The sequence below is a fragment of the Hypanus sabinus genome, chromosome 7 (genome assembly GCF_030144855.1).
Source record: "Hypanus sabinus isolate sHypSab1 chromosome 7, sHypSab1.hap1, whole genome shotgun sequence".
Taxonomy (NCBI): domain Eukaryota; kingdom Metazoa; phylum Chordata; class Chondrichthyes; order Myliobatiformes; family Dasyatidae; genus Hypanus; species Hypanus sabinus.
The window spans coordinates 5359841-5379958 of NC_082712.1; the positions used below are offsets into that span (position 1 = coordinate 5359841).

A 20118-nucleotide genomic window follows, 5' to 3' on the forward strand; every position below is an offset into this window, starting at 1 on the left:
CAATTCACATTTTTAAAAAAGATAATAAAATTGGAAGGAAACCATATAGAATAATTAAAATTAAATAGTAATATTTGGCAAAAGAACCCCATCTTCTCTCAAAATCAAATCGGGGTTCAAAAGTTCTACTTCTAATTTTTTCCAAGCTGAGACATAACATTACTTGAGAAAACCATGCAGTTAATGTAGGGGAAGAGATATCTTTCCATTTTAATAAAATAGCCCTTCTTGCCAACAGTGTAACAAATGTAATTACATGTTGATCTGAAGATGAAATACCCTGAATATGATGCGGAACTATTCCAAATAGAACAGTTAGTCTATTAGGTTGTAAATTAATTTTCAGAGCTTTGGAGATTGTAGAAAATAAAGATTTCCAAAACAGTTTTAATGAAGAACATGACCAGAACATATGTGACAAAGTAGCTACTTCAGTTTTACATCTATCACAGTAATTATCTACACTAGGAAATATTTTAGATAGTCTCTCCTTTGTTAAATAATAACAATGGACAATTTTAAATTGAATTAAACGGTGATTTGGCACATATAAAAGAATTTACGTTTTTCAAAATTCAAAATTCTTCATTCACAAAGGTCATATTAAGTTCTCTCTCCCAATCTTGTTTAATCTTTAGTGATAGGTTCTCTTTTTGTAACAAAAATAAATTATTAATTCTGCTAATGGAACCTTTCACTAAGGGATTCAATTTCAAAATGGTATCCAACAAATCAGATTCTTGTAAATATAGAAACAGGTAAATATTGTTGTAAAAAATGTCTAACCTGAAAATATTGCAAAAAATGTGTATGAGAAAGAGAGTATTTGTTAATTAACTCTGGCTAATTAACCATCACAAAATAAATCTGTAAAAAAAAACGGATCCCGTTATTTTTCCATAGGAGTAAAATGGGATTAGTTATTGAAGGATTAAATGAAAAGTTTCGATACAAAAACTAGACAACTTAAATTGTTTAAAATTTTAAAAATTATGAAACTGAACCCAAATCCGTAAAGATTGTTTAATAACCAAGTAAAATTTTAAATTTGGTATTTTAGAGAGCTGTAAAAGTAATGGAGCTCCTAATACAACAATCTTTATTGTTGGTGTCACAGGCAGCTGAGTCAGGAATCAAATTGGCTTTGGATTTCAGCGTCCGAATGGTTCTGAGTTCGAAGCTTTGTGTGCCCAAGCCCCCTTTGGAAATGAGCAACTGAAGCTTGGCAGCTGCTTCACCTGACAGTGGCATTTTCTAGGCAGACCTTAAACCTTCCATCTTTTTTCATGGATGGACGTAGAAAACCTTACAGCTTTGTTTTGAAGGACAGCAAGGGAATGCTGTTGGTTTCCTAGTCAATGCTCCTCTCAACCAACGTCACCATTATCATGTTACTGGAATTAAATCCTGACTTAATTTGATGAAATGGATCACAAGCTTAAAATCAGTTCAATTGTCTACCTTAATGTACCCTTTGTCTTTTTTCCTCTGTTCCAAACACATTTAGGTACAATCTGTGTCACTGTTTCCTCTTCCATACCCTTTGTTTCATGGCATTCCACATCCTCCTCTCCCCTACACCCCCACCCACAATCACTATTTTGATCTGTCCCTACCTCAATTGATGATTCTGTTATTGTGTTCATCCTTATCAAGTGAAGCCACTGTCATCAGAAACCTCTTCAAAATCAGGATCAGGTTTAATATCACTGGCATAAGTTGTGAAATGTTGTTTTACAGCAGCAGTACATTGCAATACATAAAACATTATAATAAGAAATGTTCATATTTATAAAATTAAATAAGTAGTGTTAAAATGAGAGCAAAAAGAAGAGGAGAAATAGGTAGTGAGGTAGTGTACATGGGTGATATGCCCTTTGTCCTGTCCTTTTAATAGAGCTGTTTATTTTCAAGAAAATGTTTACATGAAATGTATGTTGATATAAAATATTTTTCATCTATTTTGATAGTTATAGATGTATATTTTTGAATTAAGTTTTTACAAGTCTTGTCAAGTACTGGTGTGTTGTGTCTCAAAGCTTACTTTGCATGTTAGTTCACATTTTTTTTAATGCAAGTTTGGTGCTACAGCATAATCAAGTGTCATTATCATTTCAGGTGTGGAAAACTGCAGATTTGTGAATAGCAACCTTTGTTCAAACTGTTTATAGTCATACTGATAAGTATCAATGTGGAAGCTTCAAATTAATTCAGATCACACTTAAAATTAAAATTCAAGCCCTCTGTTACAGCTGAGCACTGAATCCCATCAATTCACTTCAGAACCACTCAGCATAGATGGTGATTTAAAAAATTATCAGAATTTTAGACTTATTCTCTTCAGTTTTCTTCCATGTGTAAATGGAATAATTTATTCACAACAAAGTACAAGTACATAAAGAACAAAACACACTAACTGCAGGAGGAACTCAACAGGTCAGGTCGCATTTATGAAAGGGACAAAACAGTCAACGTTTCGGGCAGACTTATCGGGGTTGGAAAGGAAGGGGCCAGATGCCACAATAAGAAGGTTGAGGGGTGGGGCAAACTATCAGGTGAAAGGAAGGTGGGTGGGTGGAGGAGAAGGGATGAAGTAAGAAGCCAGCAGCTGATAGGTGAAAAAGGTTGAAGAAGGAGGAATCTGATAGGAAAGGAGAGTAGACCATGGATTAAAGGGAAGGAGGAGGGGAACAAGAGGGAGCTAGCTGATGGGCAGCTGAGGAGAAGAGAAGGGTTGAGAGGGAACCAGAAAGGGGAATTGAAATGAGCAGAAGGGGGAGGGGTAGAATTTACTGGAAGCTAGATAAATCGACGTTCATGCCACACGGTTGAAGACTACCCAAGTGGAATATGAGGTGTTGCTCATCCAATCTGAGTATCTCCTTATTATGAAAATAGAGGAGGCTATGGAATGACATGTTGGATTAGTAATGGCAAGTCGAGTTAAAATGGGTGACCAATGGGGAAGCCCACCTTTTGTGGTGGATGGAGGTAAGAGCTTAATTAAGTGGTCCCTCAGACTACGTCAGATCTCACCTTCCATAGATGCTGCCTGACATGCTGAGTTCCTCCAGCATTTTGTGTGGGTTGCTCTGGATTTGGATTATCTGTAGAATCTCTTGTGTTGAAGTAAATAAAGATCTTTTTTTCACTGATTTGGGATTTTTAATGTTTTTTTTTGTATTTCCAGTTCAATTCAACAGCCAAACAGCTGATACAGCTGGACAAACCCTCAGCCTCCCCATCTGGAGGTGGCGATTCAGGTGAGGGGAGCAGCAATGCTTCAGGGGCTACCCAGAGCAACCCTACTCAGAAACCCACAGACGCCACAAAGAAGAACACCAAGAAGCGCCATTCGTTCACCTCGCTCACCATGTCCAACAAAGCGTCCCAGTCATCTCAGAACCGCCACTCTATGGAGATCAGCCCTCCTGTCCTGATAAGCTCCAGTAACCCAACCGCCGCAGCTCGCATCAGTGAATTGGGAGGACTCTCCTGCAGTGCTCCTTCTCAGGTAACTTGCTGTGTAGTACAGGCTGCTGAATGGAACTGCTGGAATCCTGAAAGGTAAAATATAAAGTAAAATAGTAATGTCACACACAGAATGCTGCAGGAACTCAGCAAGTCAGGCAACATCTATACCAGGGGTTCCCAACCTTTTTTTAATGCCATGGACCAATACCATTAAGCAAGGGGTCTTTGAACCCCCAGGTTGGGGACGCTTGGTCTACAGAGAGGAATAAAGATCCGCCATTTTGGGCTGAGACCCTTCTCAGTTCAAAATATCAGCTTTTTTTTCCTCTCCATAGATGCTACCTGACCTCCTGAGTTCCTCCGGCATTTTTTGTATATTACTCTGGACTTCCAGCATCAGCAGAATCTCATGTTTAAAATAATAGTAATCTGAATCAGTCCATGACTGGAAGCTGAATTAATAGCTCCTTGACAGCAGGATTTTTACAGATGCAAGTTTGTGGTTAAGGAGTAGGTTGCGTGCGAATAATTGGCACTTCCTTCAAAGACGTCATAGATAGAATACTTTCCATTGGAGCTGTATGATTTTATTACATAACTGTTTAAAGTAGGTCACAAACTCTTTTGTCTTGTTGTATTTTTCTACTATATTGTACTTGCTGTTTCCTCAGTGTAATCTTGAGTGTTTGCAATGCCTTGCTCGACTCTTAACATTTTAGGCTCATCATTAATTTGAATTATTTGCATTCACTTGGCTCCACTGTGTCTCAAATGCTGATGTAAACAGTGGGCTGAATTTATTTTCCCTCCCTGCTGACGATTTTGGAAAAGGGAAATAGCATGATGGAGAGATAAACAGTATTGTTCTATTTTATGTATATATTATTGAATATTTTTGTTAAACTGAACCTTACAGTTTGAAATATTTCTTCAACTTTATTGCCATCCTACTGTCCATATATACAACCAAATGAAACAATGTTCCTCTGGACCACTGTGCACCCAAAATACATATATTGTGCACAGCACATAAAATAGTATGATCACAAATAAGATAATAAAATATAATTCATGATGCATATGAAGTGCACAGCACAGATAAACAGTACAGTAAACAGCTCGCTCTCCTAGTGATGAGACCACAGTGAGGGCAGGGTATTCATTAGTCTCACAGCCTGGGGGAAGAAGCTGTTACCCAGTCTGACAATCTTAACTCTAATGCTCCTATACATCCTTTAGAATCAGAATCAGGTTTACTATCACTGGCATATGTTGTGAAATCTGTTGTTTTGGGGCAGCAATACATTGCAATACATAATAAAAGGCTATGACTTATGATGAGAGATATATAAATTAAACAAGTAGTGGAAAAAGAGAGCAAGAAAGGAAAAAATGTGAAGTGGTATGCATGACATCATCTGATGGTGGTGGGGAAGGAGCTGTTCCTAAAACATTGAGTATGTGTCTTCCTTTACCTCTTCCCTGATGGTAGCAATGAGAAGAGTGCATGTCCTGGGTGTTGGAGGTCCTTAATGATGGATGTCGCCTTTTGAGGGTGTCCTTAATACTGGGGAGGCTAATCCCCATGATAGAGCTAGCTGAGTTTACAACTTTCTACAGCTCTTTCTGATCCTGTGCAGTGGCTCCTCCATACTAGATGTTGATGTAACCAGTTAGAATGTTCTCCACGGTAATTTGTGAGAGTCTTTGGTGGCATACCAAGTCTCCTCAAACTCCTAATGAAGTATAGCCACTATGTGCCTTCAATTGCATCAATGTATTGGGCCTAGGATGGATCCTCAGAGATGTTGACACCAAGAAAACTAAAACTTCTCACCTTTTCCACCACTGATCACTCGATGAGGAACGGTGTGTGTGCGCTCAATTTCCCCTTCCTGAAGTCTGCATTTAATTCCTTGGACTTGCTGACATTAACAGCAAGACAAGATTGTTGTTTCAAACTACTCAACCAGCTGGTTGATCTCACTCCTGTAATCTTCCTTGTCACCATCTGAAATTCTGCCAACAATATGGATTCAAAGATTCAATCCAAATTTATTATCAAAGAATGTATAAATTATACACCTTGAAATTTGTCTACTTACGGGCAACAACAAGGCAAGAAACTTGAATAAACCAATTTTTAAAAAGACCAAAAAACCACTGCGCAGAGAAAGAGAGAAAAAAAAACGTGCAAACTATAGAAGCAAACCAACAGCATCCAGAACCAGACTGAGTCCCAGATCCGCTCCTGGAGCAGCTGAAGTAGACCTAAGCAAGCTTCGGTCACCAGTTTTCACACCAGCAGGGCAGAATTGCACAACAGCGGCTTAGTTAACAGCCTTGGCGCCTTGGAGAAAGGAACAAACACATGCAGGAAAGCGGACAAAATCAGCCCAGCCCTCCCCTCCTTATCTGACACTCGAGCTTCCAGTCTATCTGTTTAAATTGTCCAGGCACCGAGAGATGCCACATTCTAGGACCTGGATCCTGGTATCCTGATACACCTGGACCGCCCTGCCGGAAGCAATGCTTGACCTCACCAGATCAGCTCAGCTCTTGGAGTGATACAGCCGTGTACTTGGGTTAGGTGGACAGGCATCAAAACTCTTTTGTATCGACCTCTCTCCAAATCGCTCTCTTCATCTCCAACAGCGATATGAACTCTGTGAGCCCAGCAGCTCAAGAATGTTGTGCTTTGCAGTGCCCCAGCACGGCTCATCCCCAGGCCAGCTTCACCTCCTCCTGCGTCCTCACTGTCTGCGGTGATAGTTCATCACAATTTGCTACATGAAAGATGTTATAAGTAATGTTTTTAGTCGATTCTCTAGTCTTATGATTTACCAGTAAGCTGATACACATCTTCAACAGCGCCATCTAAATCAGAAGTGTTTTTGGAAAGTTTATTGATGCTGTTTGAGCTGTGCCTAGCTACAGAGCTGTTGGTGTAGAGAGAGTAGAACAATGGGCTAAGTATGTATCCTTGAGGTGCGCCAGTGCTGATTGTAAGCAAGGAGGTGATGTTATTTCTGCTGTGCACAGACTGTGGTCTCCTGGTGAGGAAGTCAAGGGCCCAGTTGAGGAGGGAGGTACAGAGGCCCAGGATTTGAAGCTTTTTTATTAACACTGAGGTGTTAAACTCTGATCTGTAATCAATAAACAGTAGCCTGATGTAGATACTGCTATTGTCTAGGTAATCCAAGGCCGAGAAGAGAACCAATGAGATTGCATCTACTGTAGACCTATTGTGGCAATTGGAAAATTGCTGGTGTCCACGTTCTTGCTTAGGCAGGAGTTGATTCTGGCCATGACCAACCTGTCAAAGCACTTCATCACATTATATGTGAGTGCACTGGGTCAGTGCTCACTCTGCTCTTCTTGGGCACTGGTATGATTGTCACCCTTTTGAAGCCGGTGAAAATCTCCAGCTGCCGCAGTGAGAGATCAAAGATGTCCTTCAACACTCTTGCCAGTTGGCTGGCACAAGTTTTCAGTGCCCTACCATGTACACAGTCAGAGCCTGGTGCCTTGCGAGGGTTTACCCTCTGAAAAACGTTCTGGTATCAGCCTCCAAGACAGAGATCACAGGGTCACCCAGACACTGCAGGGATCCACACAAAAGTTGTTTTATTGTGGGTCAGAGAGGTTGTTGGATGGGTGGTGGGGACCTGAGCAATGCTTTGGGCATTCTTGGCATGTTCAGTACCCGCAATGCTGCTCTTATTGGTCGTGCCTCATTACCCTGAAGAATGAATGGTCTGCTGTCCATCCTCGTATAGTAATGGCTCTCTTATGGTAATAATGGGTAGAAAATTACTGTACATCAGTAGAGACAAGACGAATAAGGAAGCATGTCATAATGGTTTGTGATTTAGAGGTGACTCCCTTTATGTGACCTGGTTGCACTTCAAAGTTTAAAAAATGTTGTAATTGAAGTGCATATATGTCACAATTCACAGCCTTGAGATTCATTTTCTTGTGGGCAAACACAGCAAATACAAGAAGCACGAAAGAACCAAAGCAAGGCCACAGCCAACAGGATGAACAAACAACCACCAAGCAAGTACAAAATGAAAGAAAAATAATAATAACAATAAATAAATAAATAAATAAATAAGCAGTAAATATTGAGCGCATGAGATGAAGAGTATTTGAAAGTGAGTCCATAGATTGTGGGAACAGTTGAGTGATGGTGCATGTGAAGTTATTCCCTCTGGGTCAAGAGCCAGCTGGTTGAGAGGTATTAACAGGTCCTGCACCTGGTGTTGTGGGTCATGTGGCTCCAGTACAGACTTCCTGTTGCAGCAGAAAGAAGACATAATGGCTTGGGTGATGGGAGTACTTGCTGATGGATACAGCTTTCCTGCAACTATGGTGGGGAGGGCTTTATTCGTGATGGACTGGGCTGTATACTGTTCATGGGCATTGGTGTTTACCTACCAGTTAATATACTCTCCCCCACTCATCTATTGAAGTTAGTCAAATTTTAGATGACATGCTGAGTCTTCGCAAAATTCTAAGAAAGTAGAGATGCTACCATGTTTTCTACATGACACTTGCATACTGGATCCAGAACAGATCCTCTGAAATGTTAACACTGAGGAATTTAAAGTTGCTAACCCTCTTCACCTCTGACCTCCAATGAGTACTGGCTCATGGATCTCCAGATTTCTCCTGAAGTTAATCATCTTACTGGCCTTGCAGACATTGAGTGAGAGGTTGTTGTTGTGGCACCCCTCAGCCAGATTTTCACTCACTCTCCTCTATGCTGATTCATCACCACCTTTGATTTGGCCAATGACAGTGGTGTCGTCAGTAAACTTGTATGTGACATTGAAAGTGAGCTTTGCCTCACAGTCATAAGTATAAAGGAGAAATCAAGGAGGTATTGAGGTCTAGAACTTGAAGCTTATTTACTAGTTTTGAGGGGATGATAGTATTGAATATTGAGCTGTAGTCAATAAAGAGCATCCTGATGTATGCATCTTCGCTGTCCAGATATTCCAGAGTTAAGAGTGAAGAGCCAATGAAATAGCATCCACTATTGACCTGTTGGCGATGAAAGCTGCTTTGAAGGATGGCACTCCTGAAGTTAAATATTTTCAGAACATCATGTAGGTCAGCATAAAGCAGTGTCTGAAGATGGTTGGGTGTTACTTAACTTAAAAGTTCGTGGTGGTTATTACTTATGCACAGAGCAAGAACCACAGCGGAGCAGTAGGATTAAGTGTTTTTACTGAGTTATGTTAGGTATGGTACACACTACGAAAATTTCGAGGTGAGAGCGATGAACTGAGCCTGCCAAGGCGAAAACCTGTGGACTTGAAAACCCACGCAAAAAGTGAGAGCCTTCTGTGTGCAGGAGGCACAATCGATTCACCATACAATCAATTGGCTGCGTATACACTTGCAACATTCTCACAATTGATCCAATATGGTTCAGTGGTGATACAGAGTTTGGTTGGATGATCATTTTAACTTTGATTAGTCCATGTGAAGTAAACAGTGGATCAAGATGTGGGAAGTGGTTTGAAATCTTTCCAATGGAGATGGTGGCACAAAAAAGACCATTCAGCCCAACAGCTCATTGCTGGTATTAGCTCTTCTATGAGCTTCTCCCATCTGGATCAACAAAAGCTTCTGTTCCCTTTGATGTTTTTGGTTTCAAATTTTAATTGGAAAATTATTACTCAGCCAAGTTTTTTTTAAATCTTGTTTTTTCCACAAAATGCTATTTTTATGTGTCTTATTATAAAGCACACAAAATTTATACATTTTATTCATAATAAAACTTATGTTTTGCATTATAAATTACCAAACCAAATTTGATATTAAGTAAAAATCTAATTAATGAAGATAATTTCATTTCCAACAAGTTTTTGAGGTCGTCCAGATAACTATGCCCAATGTGGGTTAGTTCTGAAAACATTTTCAATATTTATTGTTTCAACCTAGTTTTAGGTTCATGAAGGTTTTGTGAAATTGAATTTTTAATTTTGAGATGTCACTGATCTTTCAAGGAAATATTTTTTTTAGTTCCTCAATTCAGGAAATTTCATGCCAAATTCTTCTCCCCCAAAGATTTATTCAGGTTATAAAAACACAAAGAAAATAGAATGTGGTTTTGTTCCACTTATCAGGAAGTAGGTATGTTTATATTGCAATGTTCTAGCCACATATCAATTGTAATATGGTTGGGCTGTCCAAGAAAGGAAATACTGTCCCTCAAAGCTGTTACATATTCCAGTTAGAGGATACTGTAATCATTGACATTTATTGCCCCAGTGATCAGTAAAGCAAGCCTAGCTTTTCCAGTTGCAGGAAAGCAAAAGTGAATAAAGAATGTAACCATTATGTTATATTGCTGGACCGGTAAAAACAGATTAATGCTTACTTAGATTCAATTCACACCATGATAACTGGAAATTTACGGTTCTCTATGCTTTGGAATAAAAAGCAGATGTGAATAATGATTATAGTGAAACTACCGGATTGTCAGAAATTCCATCTGGTCTTTCACTGTCTTTTAGGAAAAGAAATAGAGTCATCGAACACTATAGCACAGAAACAGGTTCTTCGACCCATCTAGTCCATGCTGTAATATTAGTTTGCCTAGTCACATTGACCTGCACACGGACAATAGGCCTGCATATGCCTGATCGTCTGGAGAGTCAGAGGCTTTTTCCCAGGGCTGAAATAGCTAGCAGGAGAGGGCACAGTTTTAAGATGTTTGGAAGTAGGTACAGAGGAGATGTCGGGGGTAAGTCTTTTTATGCAGAGAGTAGTGAGCGCGTGGAATGGGCTGCTGGCGACGGTGGTGGAGGCGGATACGATAGGGTCTTTTAAGAGACTCCTGGACAGGTACATGGAGCTTAGAAAAATAGAGGGCTGTGAGTAACCCTAGGTAATTTCGAATGTAAGGACATGTTCAGCACAGCTTTGTGGGCCGAAGAGCCTCTATTGTGCTGTAGGCTTTCTATGTTTCTATATCTATCATTTTTATTGATCTCTGCTTAATGTGCACCTGCAGATCCACAGTCATGTCAATTCTTCATTCACTTCCATCTGAAATGACCCATCATACTACCATGCTCAAAGAAAATCAGGATGGGGAAGAAATGTCGACCTTGCCATTGATGCCCCTATTTGAACTAGCCTAGATGACTTCAGCCTTCTTGTAAAAGATAGAGCTGTGAGTCACTTCACACTGATGAAATGCATCACCTCCAGCTAATGTGAGAGGATACCAAAATACAGAAGCTTGAATTCTGCTAAGGGAGATTGCTGTTGAGGTCAGACTTGTTAATGAGATCTCCAACTCCAAGTTTCAACATTTCCAGGCTTGCTGCTGATCTACATAGTACCTGACAATACAACTAGAAAATAATATTGATGGTTTGGAAAGTCAATATTCTGCTTTAGTCAGCTGTCTGGTACATTAAGGAGAAACCACAAGATGTGGCAGTGATAAAATGATTTTTTAAGCTACATCTCCCTTTATTGCAGAAAGAGCTATTCAGCCAACTTTGTGATGTTCACTGACTTTATGTTCCAGAAATGATTGATAGGTGCCCATTTTCATATAGTTTTGTGCTTTCTCAAGGATACCCACCTGAGCATATCATTTGTATGTCTGAGTTTTGCTTGTCCATTTAATCCTCTGCACTGCCATCTATGACTCACATTTTAATCAATGTGCTCTTTTCCAAATTTGTTCTCACATTTGGCCATGTCTCAGATTCTGATTCAGATTCAGATTTGCTTATCACATGTACATCAAAACATGCAGTGAAATGCATCATTTGCATTAACAACGAGCAAACCAAGGATGTGCTGGAGGCAACCTGCAATTGTTGACATAAATTCTGGTGCCAACATAGCATGCCCACAATGTTTGGAGAGCAACACGGAATATAACAAAACAGAACACAACAAGAAGCAAAACAACAACAGCAAAGCACAGACTGCCGGAGGGACTCAGCAGGTCAGGCAACATGGAGAGGTGAGGATTAAATAGCCAACATTTTGGGCTGTGACCCTTCATCAGGACCCAAAAGGAAGCCAGATTAGGAAGGTGGCGGGAGAAGAAGTACAAGGTAGAAGATGATGGGTGAAGCCAGGAGGATGGGTGAGAGGAGATGAAGTGAGAAGCTGGGAGGTGATGTGGAGAAGATAAATGGTTGAAGAAGAATGAATTTGATAGGAGAGGAGAGTGGATCAAGGGAGAAAGGGAGGTTATAAGCAGGTTCAGAGAAGGGAAGGGGGAGCCTGATTGGGGAATGGAAAAAGAGGAAAGGAGGAAGGAGAAAGTTACAAAAAATTAGAGATATTGATGTTCACGCCATCAGGTAGGAGGCTACACAGATGGGTTTTAGATTTTTGGATCATTGGGACCTCTTCTGGGGAAGGTGGGACCTGTACTGATTGGATGGGTTGCACCTGAACTCGAGGGGGAGCAATATCCTGTCTGGTAGGTTTGCTAGCATGGTTCGGAAGGGTTTAAACTAATTTGCAAGGGGGATGAGACCCGTAGTGGTAGAGCAGTGAAAGAAATGCATGGAATAAAGCCAGATCTAACATATAGAGAGGCTTTGAGGAAAGAGCAGCAGAATAAAGGGTATAAAGGTAGTAAGGTAGAAGGGCTAAAGTGTGTATACTTCAATGCAAGAAGCATCAGGGAACAAAGGTGATGAACTGAGAGCTTGGATACATACATGGAATTATGATGTAGAGGCCATTACAGAGACTTGGCAGGCGCCACGGCAGGAATGGATTCTCAATATTCCTGGATTTCAGTGCTTTAAAAGGGATAGGGAGGGAGGGGAAAGGGGAAGAGGGGTGGCATTACTGGTCAGGGATACTATTACAGCTGCAGAAACGGTGGGTAATGTAGCAGGATCCTCTTTTGAGTCAGTATAGGTGGAAGTTAGGAACAGGAAGGGAGCAGTTACTCTACTTGGGGTATTCTAAAGGCCCCCTGGTAGCAGCAGAGATACCAAGGAGCAGATTGGGAGGCAGATTTTGGAACGGTGCAAAAATGACAGGGTTGTTATCATAGGTGACTTTAACTTCCCTAATATTGATTGGCACTTGATTAGTTCCAAGGGATCAGATGAGGCAGAGTTTGTTAAGTGTGTCCAGGATGGATTCCTGTCAGAATATGTTGACAGGCTGACTAGGGGGAATGCCATACTAGATCTAGTATTAGGTAACGAACCGGGTCAGGTCACAGATCTGTCAGTGGGTGAGCATCTGGGGGACAGTGATCACCGCTCCCTGACCTTTAGCATTATCATGGAAAAGGATAGAATCAGAGAGGACAGGAAAATTTTTAACTGGGGAAGGGCAAATTATGAGGCTATAAGGCTAGAACTTGCTGGTGTGAATTGGGATAATGTTTTTGCAGGGAAATGTACTATGGACATGTGGTCTATGTTTAGGGATACCTTGCAGGATGTTAGGGATAAATTTGTCCCGGTGAGGAAGATAAAGAATGGTAGGGTGAAGGAACCATAGGTGACAAGTGAAGTGGAAAATCTAGTCAGGTGGAAGAAGGCAGCATACATGAGGTTTAGGAAGCAAGGATCAGATGGGTCTATTGAGGAATATAGGGTAGCAAGAAAAGAGCTTAAGAAGGGGCTGAGAAGAGCAAGAAGGGGGCATGAGAAGGCCTTGGCGAGTAGGGTAAAGGAAAATCCTAAGGCATTCTTCAAATATGTGAAGAACAAAAGGATGATAGGAGTAAATGTAGGACCGATTAGAGATAAAAGTGGGAAGATGTGCCTGGAGGCTGTGGAAGTGAGCGAGGTCCTCAATGAACACTTCTCTTTGGTATTCACCAATGAGAGGGAACATGATGATGGTGAGGACAATATGAGTGAGGCTGATGTTCTGGAGCATGTTGATATTAAGGGAGAGGAGGTGTTGGAGTTGTTAAAATATATTAGGACGGTTAAGTCCCCGGGGCCTGATGGAATATTCCCCAGGCTGCTCCACAAGGCGAGGGAAGAGATTGCTGAGCCTCTGGCTAGGATCTTTATGTCCTCGTTGTCCACAAGAATGGTACCGGAGGATTGAAGGGAGGCGAATGTTGTCCCCTTGTTCAAAAAAGGTGGTAGGGATAGTCCGGGTAATTATAGACCAGTGAGCCTTATGTCTGTGGTGGGAAAGCTGTTGGAAAAGATTCTTAGAGATGGGATCTATTGGCATTTAGAGAATCATGGTCTGATCAGGGGCACTCAGCATGGCTTTGTGAAGGGCAGATCATGCCTAACAAGCCTGATAGAGTTCTTTGAGGAGGTGACCAGGCATATAGATGAGGGTAGTGCAGTGGATGTGATCTACATGGATTTTAGTAAGGCATTTGACAAGGTTCTACAGGGTAGGCTTATTCAGAAAGTCAGAAGGCATAGGATCCAGGGAAGTTTGGCCAGGTGGATTCAGAATTGGCTTGCCTGCAGAAAGCAGAGGGTTGTGGTGGAGGGAGTACATTCAGATTGGAGGGTTGTGACTAGGCGGTGTCCCACAAGGATCTGTTCTGGGACCTCTACTTTTTGTGATTTTTATTAACGACCTGGATGTGGGGGTAGAAGGGTGGGTTGGCAAGTTTGCAGACGACACAAAGGTTGGTGGTGTTGTAGATAGTGTAGAGGATTGTCGAAGATTGCAGAGAGACATTGATAGGATGCAGAAGTGGGCTGAGAAGTGGCAGATGGAGTTCAACCCAGAGAAGTGTGAGGTGGTACACTTTGGAAAGACAAACTCCAAGGCAGAGTACAAAGTAAATGGCAGGATACTTGGTAGTGTGGAGGAGCAGAGAGATCTGGGGGTACATGTCCACAGATCCCTGAAAGTTGCCTCACGGGTAGATAGGGTAGTTAAGAAAGCTTATGGGGTGTTAGCTTTCAAAAGTCGAGGGATAGAGTTTAAGAGACGCAATGTAATGATGCGGCTCTATAAAACTCTAGTTAGGCCACACTTGGAGTACTGTGTCCAGTTCTGGTCACCTCACTACAGGAAGGATGTGGAAACATTGGAAAGGGTACAGAGTAGATTTACCAGGATGCTGCCTGATTTAGAGAGTATGGATTATGATCAGAGATTAAGGGAGCTTGGGCTTTACTCTTTGGAGAGAAGGAGGATGAGAGGAGACATGATAGAGGTGTACAAGATATTAAGAGGAATAGACAGAGTGGATAGCCAACGCCTCTTCCCCAGGGCACCACTGCTCAGTACAAGAGGACTTGGCTTTAAGTTCAAGGGGGATATTAGAGGAAGGTTTTTCACAGAGAGTGGTTGGTGCGTGGAATGCACTGCCTGAGTCAGTGGTGGAGGCAGACACAGTAGTGAAATTTAAGAGACTACTAGACAAGTATATGGAGGAATTTAAGGTGGGGGGTTATATGGGAGGCAGGGTTTGAGGGTCAGCACAACATTGTGGGCTGAAGGGCCTGTAATGTGCTGTACTATTCTATGTTCTATGAATATGATGTGTTGCTCCTCCAACCTGAGAGTGGTCTCATCGTGGCAGTAGAGGAGTCCATGGACTGATTTGTCAGAATAGAATGGCTTTTAAACTGTTGGCCACCAGAAAATCCTGCTTGATGAGGACAGGACAAAGGTGTTTGGCAAAGTGGTCTTCCAAATATGTCATGTCTCTTTGATGTAAATGAAACAGACAGCTCCAACAGACCTCCAACCCTTTCTCCTTCCCACCCACCCACCCCCCCACACACAGACAAACCTCCAACTCCAGGACTGTCACTTTGCCTTCCAGGAATCTTCTATAACCCTTTTAAATACTCTTCCCTTCAGTTGGTTTTGCAGCATGCTTCATAACCATTTTAGTTTATCATATTTCCATGGAGAAAGTGGGTCTGGGTGATAACCTGTATTATGTTCGAGATTCAGTTTTGGGTTTTGAGTATTGTCAGCGTATTAGCGTTAATCATCCATCCTAAGTAGTGAGCCAGTCCTTCTGATGAAGTCCTCTCACTCTGCTGGAGGGCAGGATTTCCAAGTCAGGACAGTACATGGTCAAAGCTAATCTGTTAGTTGAACCTTGCTGCGTATGCTTTGCTGAGAGCAGAGTTACTCCAAGTTGTGGTTTGTTGGCGATGCACTTGCTTGTTGTACTTGCTGCCATGTTAACATTCTCTCTTTGTTAACAGGTCCACATTAGCACTACTGGTTTAATAGTCACACCACCGCCCAGCAGTCCTGTCAATACAGCACCGCCATGTGCATTCCCTCCAGAAAGCACCTACTCAGTTGCTCCTGGGGTAAGTATTCTTTGCAATATGTCAGTGGGCAGTTACAGCAGTTTTAGGATCAGCTTCCATGTATATCAGTCTGTTGTAAAAGGTGGCTGAACTTCAGTGGCACAAACCTACTTTGGTCTCCATTCCCAGTGTTGTTTTGCTTTTAGAAATAATCAGGAATCACTGTGGTAAAGCATTCCATGCTCTTGTGGTGGAGAAAACATCATCTTACCAGCCAACTTCGGGCTGTCTTTAGAACAAAGTCCACTTTGAAAATCTTAAATTTCTCACTTTTTCAGTGTTTTGTATTGTACTGCTGCTGAAAAAGAAGAAATGTCACAGCATATGTTAGTGATAGTAAACCTGATTCAGATTCTGACAACAGGCATCTCTAATCTAGATCAAATATACAGCAATCCTCTACACATATTTCATATCTTATAGATGAGTGAATTGTTAGGGTGCCATTTTGATATAAAATGTTGAAATTAATTTCCATCACCTGAACTGGCTGACGACAATACTCCACAAGAGAATTATGTATATTATGAAGAAAAGAGTGAATTCTCTGTCATATCCTCACCAGTGCTGTCATGCAACCAACCATCACGAATAGAGCACTTACCTGGTCACTTTTAATTGCTGTGTGCAGGAGATGGTGTGTAAATTGTTTTCTGTGCATGTGGCATTATAACCATAATCCAGGGTCTCCCTGGGTTATGAAAATCTAACTTTACATAAATTCTCTCAAACTATTTTGCAACGTAGTAAAAATAAGATATTCTGTGGGATTCATAGTGACTGGATATAGTATACAAGGGGTGATTGATAAGTTTGTGGCCTAAGGTAGAAGGTGTCAATTTTAGAAAACCTAGCACATTTATTTTTCAACATAGTCTCCTCCTACATTTACCTGCTTTGTCCAGCAGTTGTGGAGCATATGGACCTTAGACCTCCAGAAAGTGTCCACAGCAGGGGTGATTGATAAGTTCATGGCTTAAGGTAGAAGGAGATGAGTTATACAGCTCTCGTTACATGCACATGCAGTTCAACTCTGAGTGATTATGCAGAAAGTTTGAAGTTAGTAACTCATCAGGGCTGATGGATAAGTTTGTGGCTTAAGATAGAAGGAGATGAGTTATTAACTTCAAACTTTTCTGTATGATCACTCAGAGTTGACCTGTATCTGCATGTAACGAGAGCTGTATAACTCATCTCCTTCTTCCTTAGGCCTCGAACTTATCAATCACACACCTGTGGACACTTTCTGGAGGTCCAAGAACCGTATGCTCCACGACTGCTAGACTGAGTGTGCCAATGTAGGAGGGGACTATGTTGAAAAATAAATGTGCTAGGTGTTCTAAAGTTGACTCCTTCTACCTTAGGCCACAAACTTATCAATCACCCCTTGTATATTCTTTTTAATTATAAGTAGTGTTTCAGTGATTATTCATTGAAAGTGGAAGAATTATAGTAAGTATATGTCGAGCGATACGATGTGGGTTACTATAGAAAACTATGGCTGGTATAGCAGTTTGTGTAAGGCTATTACAGCATTGATACATTCTCTCCATGACCATGTGAATTTCCCCCAGGTGCTCCGGTTTCCTCCCACATTTCAAAGACTGAGAGATTAGCAGGATAACTGGTCACATGGGTATAATTGTGTACCATAGGCTCTTTGCACTGGAAGGGCCTGTTAAAGTGCTGTATCTCTAAGTAAAAAGACAGATGTTTCTGATGTACGGAGAACTTGGCTTATGGACGTCTCTCACGAATGGAATCCTCATGTAACCTGGAACTGCCCTTATTGCTTCAAAAGGTGTATTATTCACAGTAAAGCATTTGGGTGTCCTGAGGGCACTATAACAATAGAAGGTTCTTTTCCCCTCTCTTTACTGATCACAGTAATCGTGTACTACCTGGCACTGCACATTCCATTAAGAACCATTTCCTTCTTAATGCATGTATCTATTGCTTCCTACTTTATTTTCTCATACACAAGCTTTTGAAGTCTTCCTTCAATCTCTGTAAACACTGAAGCAAAGTCATTATTAAGTATCTGCTGTTTCCTCTCTCATCTTCATAGCCTCATCAGGCTTCTTTTTAAGAATCACTTTAATCTCTTCTAATCATTTTGTTTTTCTTAACTGGCTCCTGAAAGCCTTTTCAGTTTCTACTCACATTGACAGAAATTTACTTTTATTTGTGTGATAAATTCTCTGTCCCTCCATTTTATATTTTTTGTGGGTGGTGCTATAGACAATCCGTGTGACTTGCTTCAAATTAGCGATACATTATTTTTGTTGTAATCTTAATAAAACCAAGAACATAGAGTGGTACAGCTCAGGAGCAGGCCCTTCAGCCCACAATATTGTGCTGAACCAATTCAATTAGTCATTAAATGGACAACTAATCTCTTCTGCCGACACAATGTCCATATCCTTCCATTTTCCTCACATTCATGATGTGCCTATCTAAACATTTCTTAAAAGTACCTAATGTCCCTAATCCTGAAACAATACAAGTTCACTGAAAGCATTACAAGTACTCAACAAGTCAGGTAGGAGGAACTCAAAAGGAAAGTCAAAGTAAATTTATAATCAAAGTACAGTCAGCCCTCCCCCCACGGGTTCCACATGCGTGGATTCAACCAACTGCAGATCGGGAAAACCTGGAAGCTCTCTCTCCAGCGCTCGTCGTTTCAGCATGTACAGACTTTTTTTTTGTCATTATTCCCTAAGCAATACTAGAGAGTACCCCAGTGGCTGTACCCCTTGACAATAAGTACTCATGTTTGAGTACTGTTGGGAGGGACAGCCTACCTGGTGGGAGTGACAGTGGCCGAGCCTCCGGCACAGAGGACAGCCCTGTAGCTCAGAAGGGTAGGGTTAGAAGAAAGAGGTCCATAGTAATAGGGGACTCAATAGTCAGGGGCTCAGACAGGCGTTTCTGTGGGGGTGACCGGGAGTCCCGGATGGTAATTTGCCTCCCTGGTGCCAGAGTTCGGGACGTTTCTGATCCAAGATATCCTGAAGTGGGAGGGTGAAGAGCCAGAGGTCGTGGTACATGTAGGTACCAATGACATAGGAAGGAAAGGGGAAGAGGTCCTGAAACGAGAGTATAGGGAGTTAGGAAGGCAGTTAAGAAGAAGGACCGCAAAGGTAGTAATCTCAGGATTACTGCCTGTGCCACGCGACAGTGAGAGTAGGAATAGAATTAGGTGGAGGATGAATGCGTGGCTGTGGGATTGGAGCAGGGGGCAGGGATTCAAGTTTCTGGATCATTGGGACCTCTTCTGGGGCAGGAGTGACCTGTTCAAGAAGGACGGGTTACACTTGAATCGTGGGGGGACCAATATCCTAGCGGGGAGGTTTGCTAGGGCTACAGGGCGGACTTTAAACTAGTAAGATGGGGGGGCGGGAGACTATTTGAGGAGACTATGGGAGAGGAGGTTAGTTCACCAGTGGAGCAAGTAAATAGACAGTGTGTGAGGGAGGAAAGGCAGGTGATGGAGAAGGGATGCGCTCAGCCCGAAGATGTAGGGGAGAAGAAAGAAAAGGATAATAAATTTGAATGCATTGTTAGGGATGGAAAGAGAGGAGGGGGTGGAGAGTATCTTAAATGTATCTATTTTAATGCTAGGAGCATTGTAAGAAAGGTGGATGAGCTTAAAGCGTGGATTGATACCTGGAATTATGATGTTGTAGCTATTAGTGAATCATGGTTGCAGGAAGGGTGTGATTGGCAACTAAATATTCCTGGATTTAGTTGCTTCAGATGTGATAGAGTAGGAGGGGCCAGAGGAGGAGGTGTTGCATTGCTTGTCCGAGAAAATCTTATGGCGGTGCTTTGGAAGGATAGATTAGAGAGCTCCTCTAGGGAGGCTATTTGGGTGGAATTGAAGAATGGGAAAGGTGCAGTAACACTGATAGGAGTGTATTATAGGCCACCTAATGGGGCGCGTGAGTTGGAAGAGCAAATGTGTAAGGAGATAGCAGATATTTGTAGTAAACACAAGGTGGTGATTGTGGGAGATTTTAATTTTCCACACGTAGACTGGGAAGCTCATTCTGTAAAAGGGCTGGATGGTTTAGAGTTTGTGAAATGTGTGCAGGATAGTTTTTTGCAACAATACACAGAAGTACCGACTAGAGATGGGGCAGTGTTGGATCTCCTGTTAGGGAATGCGATAGGTCAGCTGACAGATGTATGTGTTGGGGAGCACTTCGGGTCCAGTGGTCACAATAGCATTAGCTTCAATATAATTATGGAGAAGGACAGGACTGGACCTAGAGTTGAGATTTTTGATTGGAGAAAGGCTAACTTTGAGGGGATGCGAAGGGATTTAGAGAGAGTGGATTGGGTCAAGTTGTTTTATGGG

At 41.7% G+C, this 20118-nt stretch overlaps 1 protein-coding gene across 3 annotated transcripts in view; it reads left to right on the forward strand.

Annotated features, from left to right (window-relative positions):
- The window catches only part of sh3rf1 (SH3 domain containing ring finger 1), a 190733-nt gene that overhangs the window by 130996 nt on the left and 39619 nt on the right, over nt 1-20118 (forward strand). For all 3 annotated transcript variants that reach the window (XM_059974115.1, XM_059974116.1, XM_059974117.1), the window contains 2 exons: nt 3191-3514; nt 15645-15755. In XM_059974115.1, coding sequence (XP_059830098.1) covers nt 3191-3514; nt 15645-15755 — 435 coding nt within the window. The remainder of the gene's footprint in view (nt 1-3190; nt 3515-15644; nt 15756-20118) is intronic.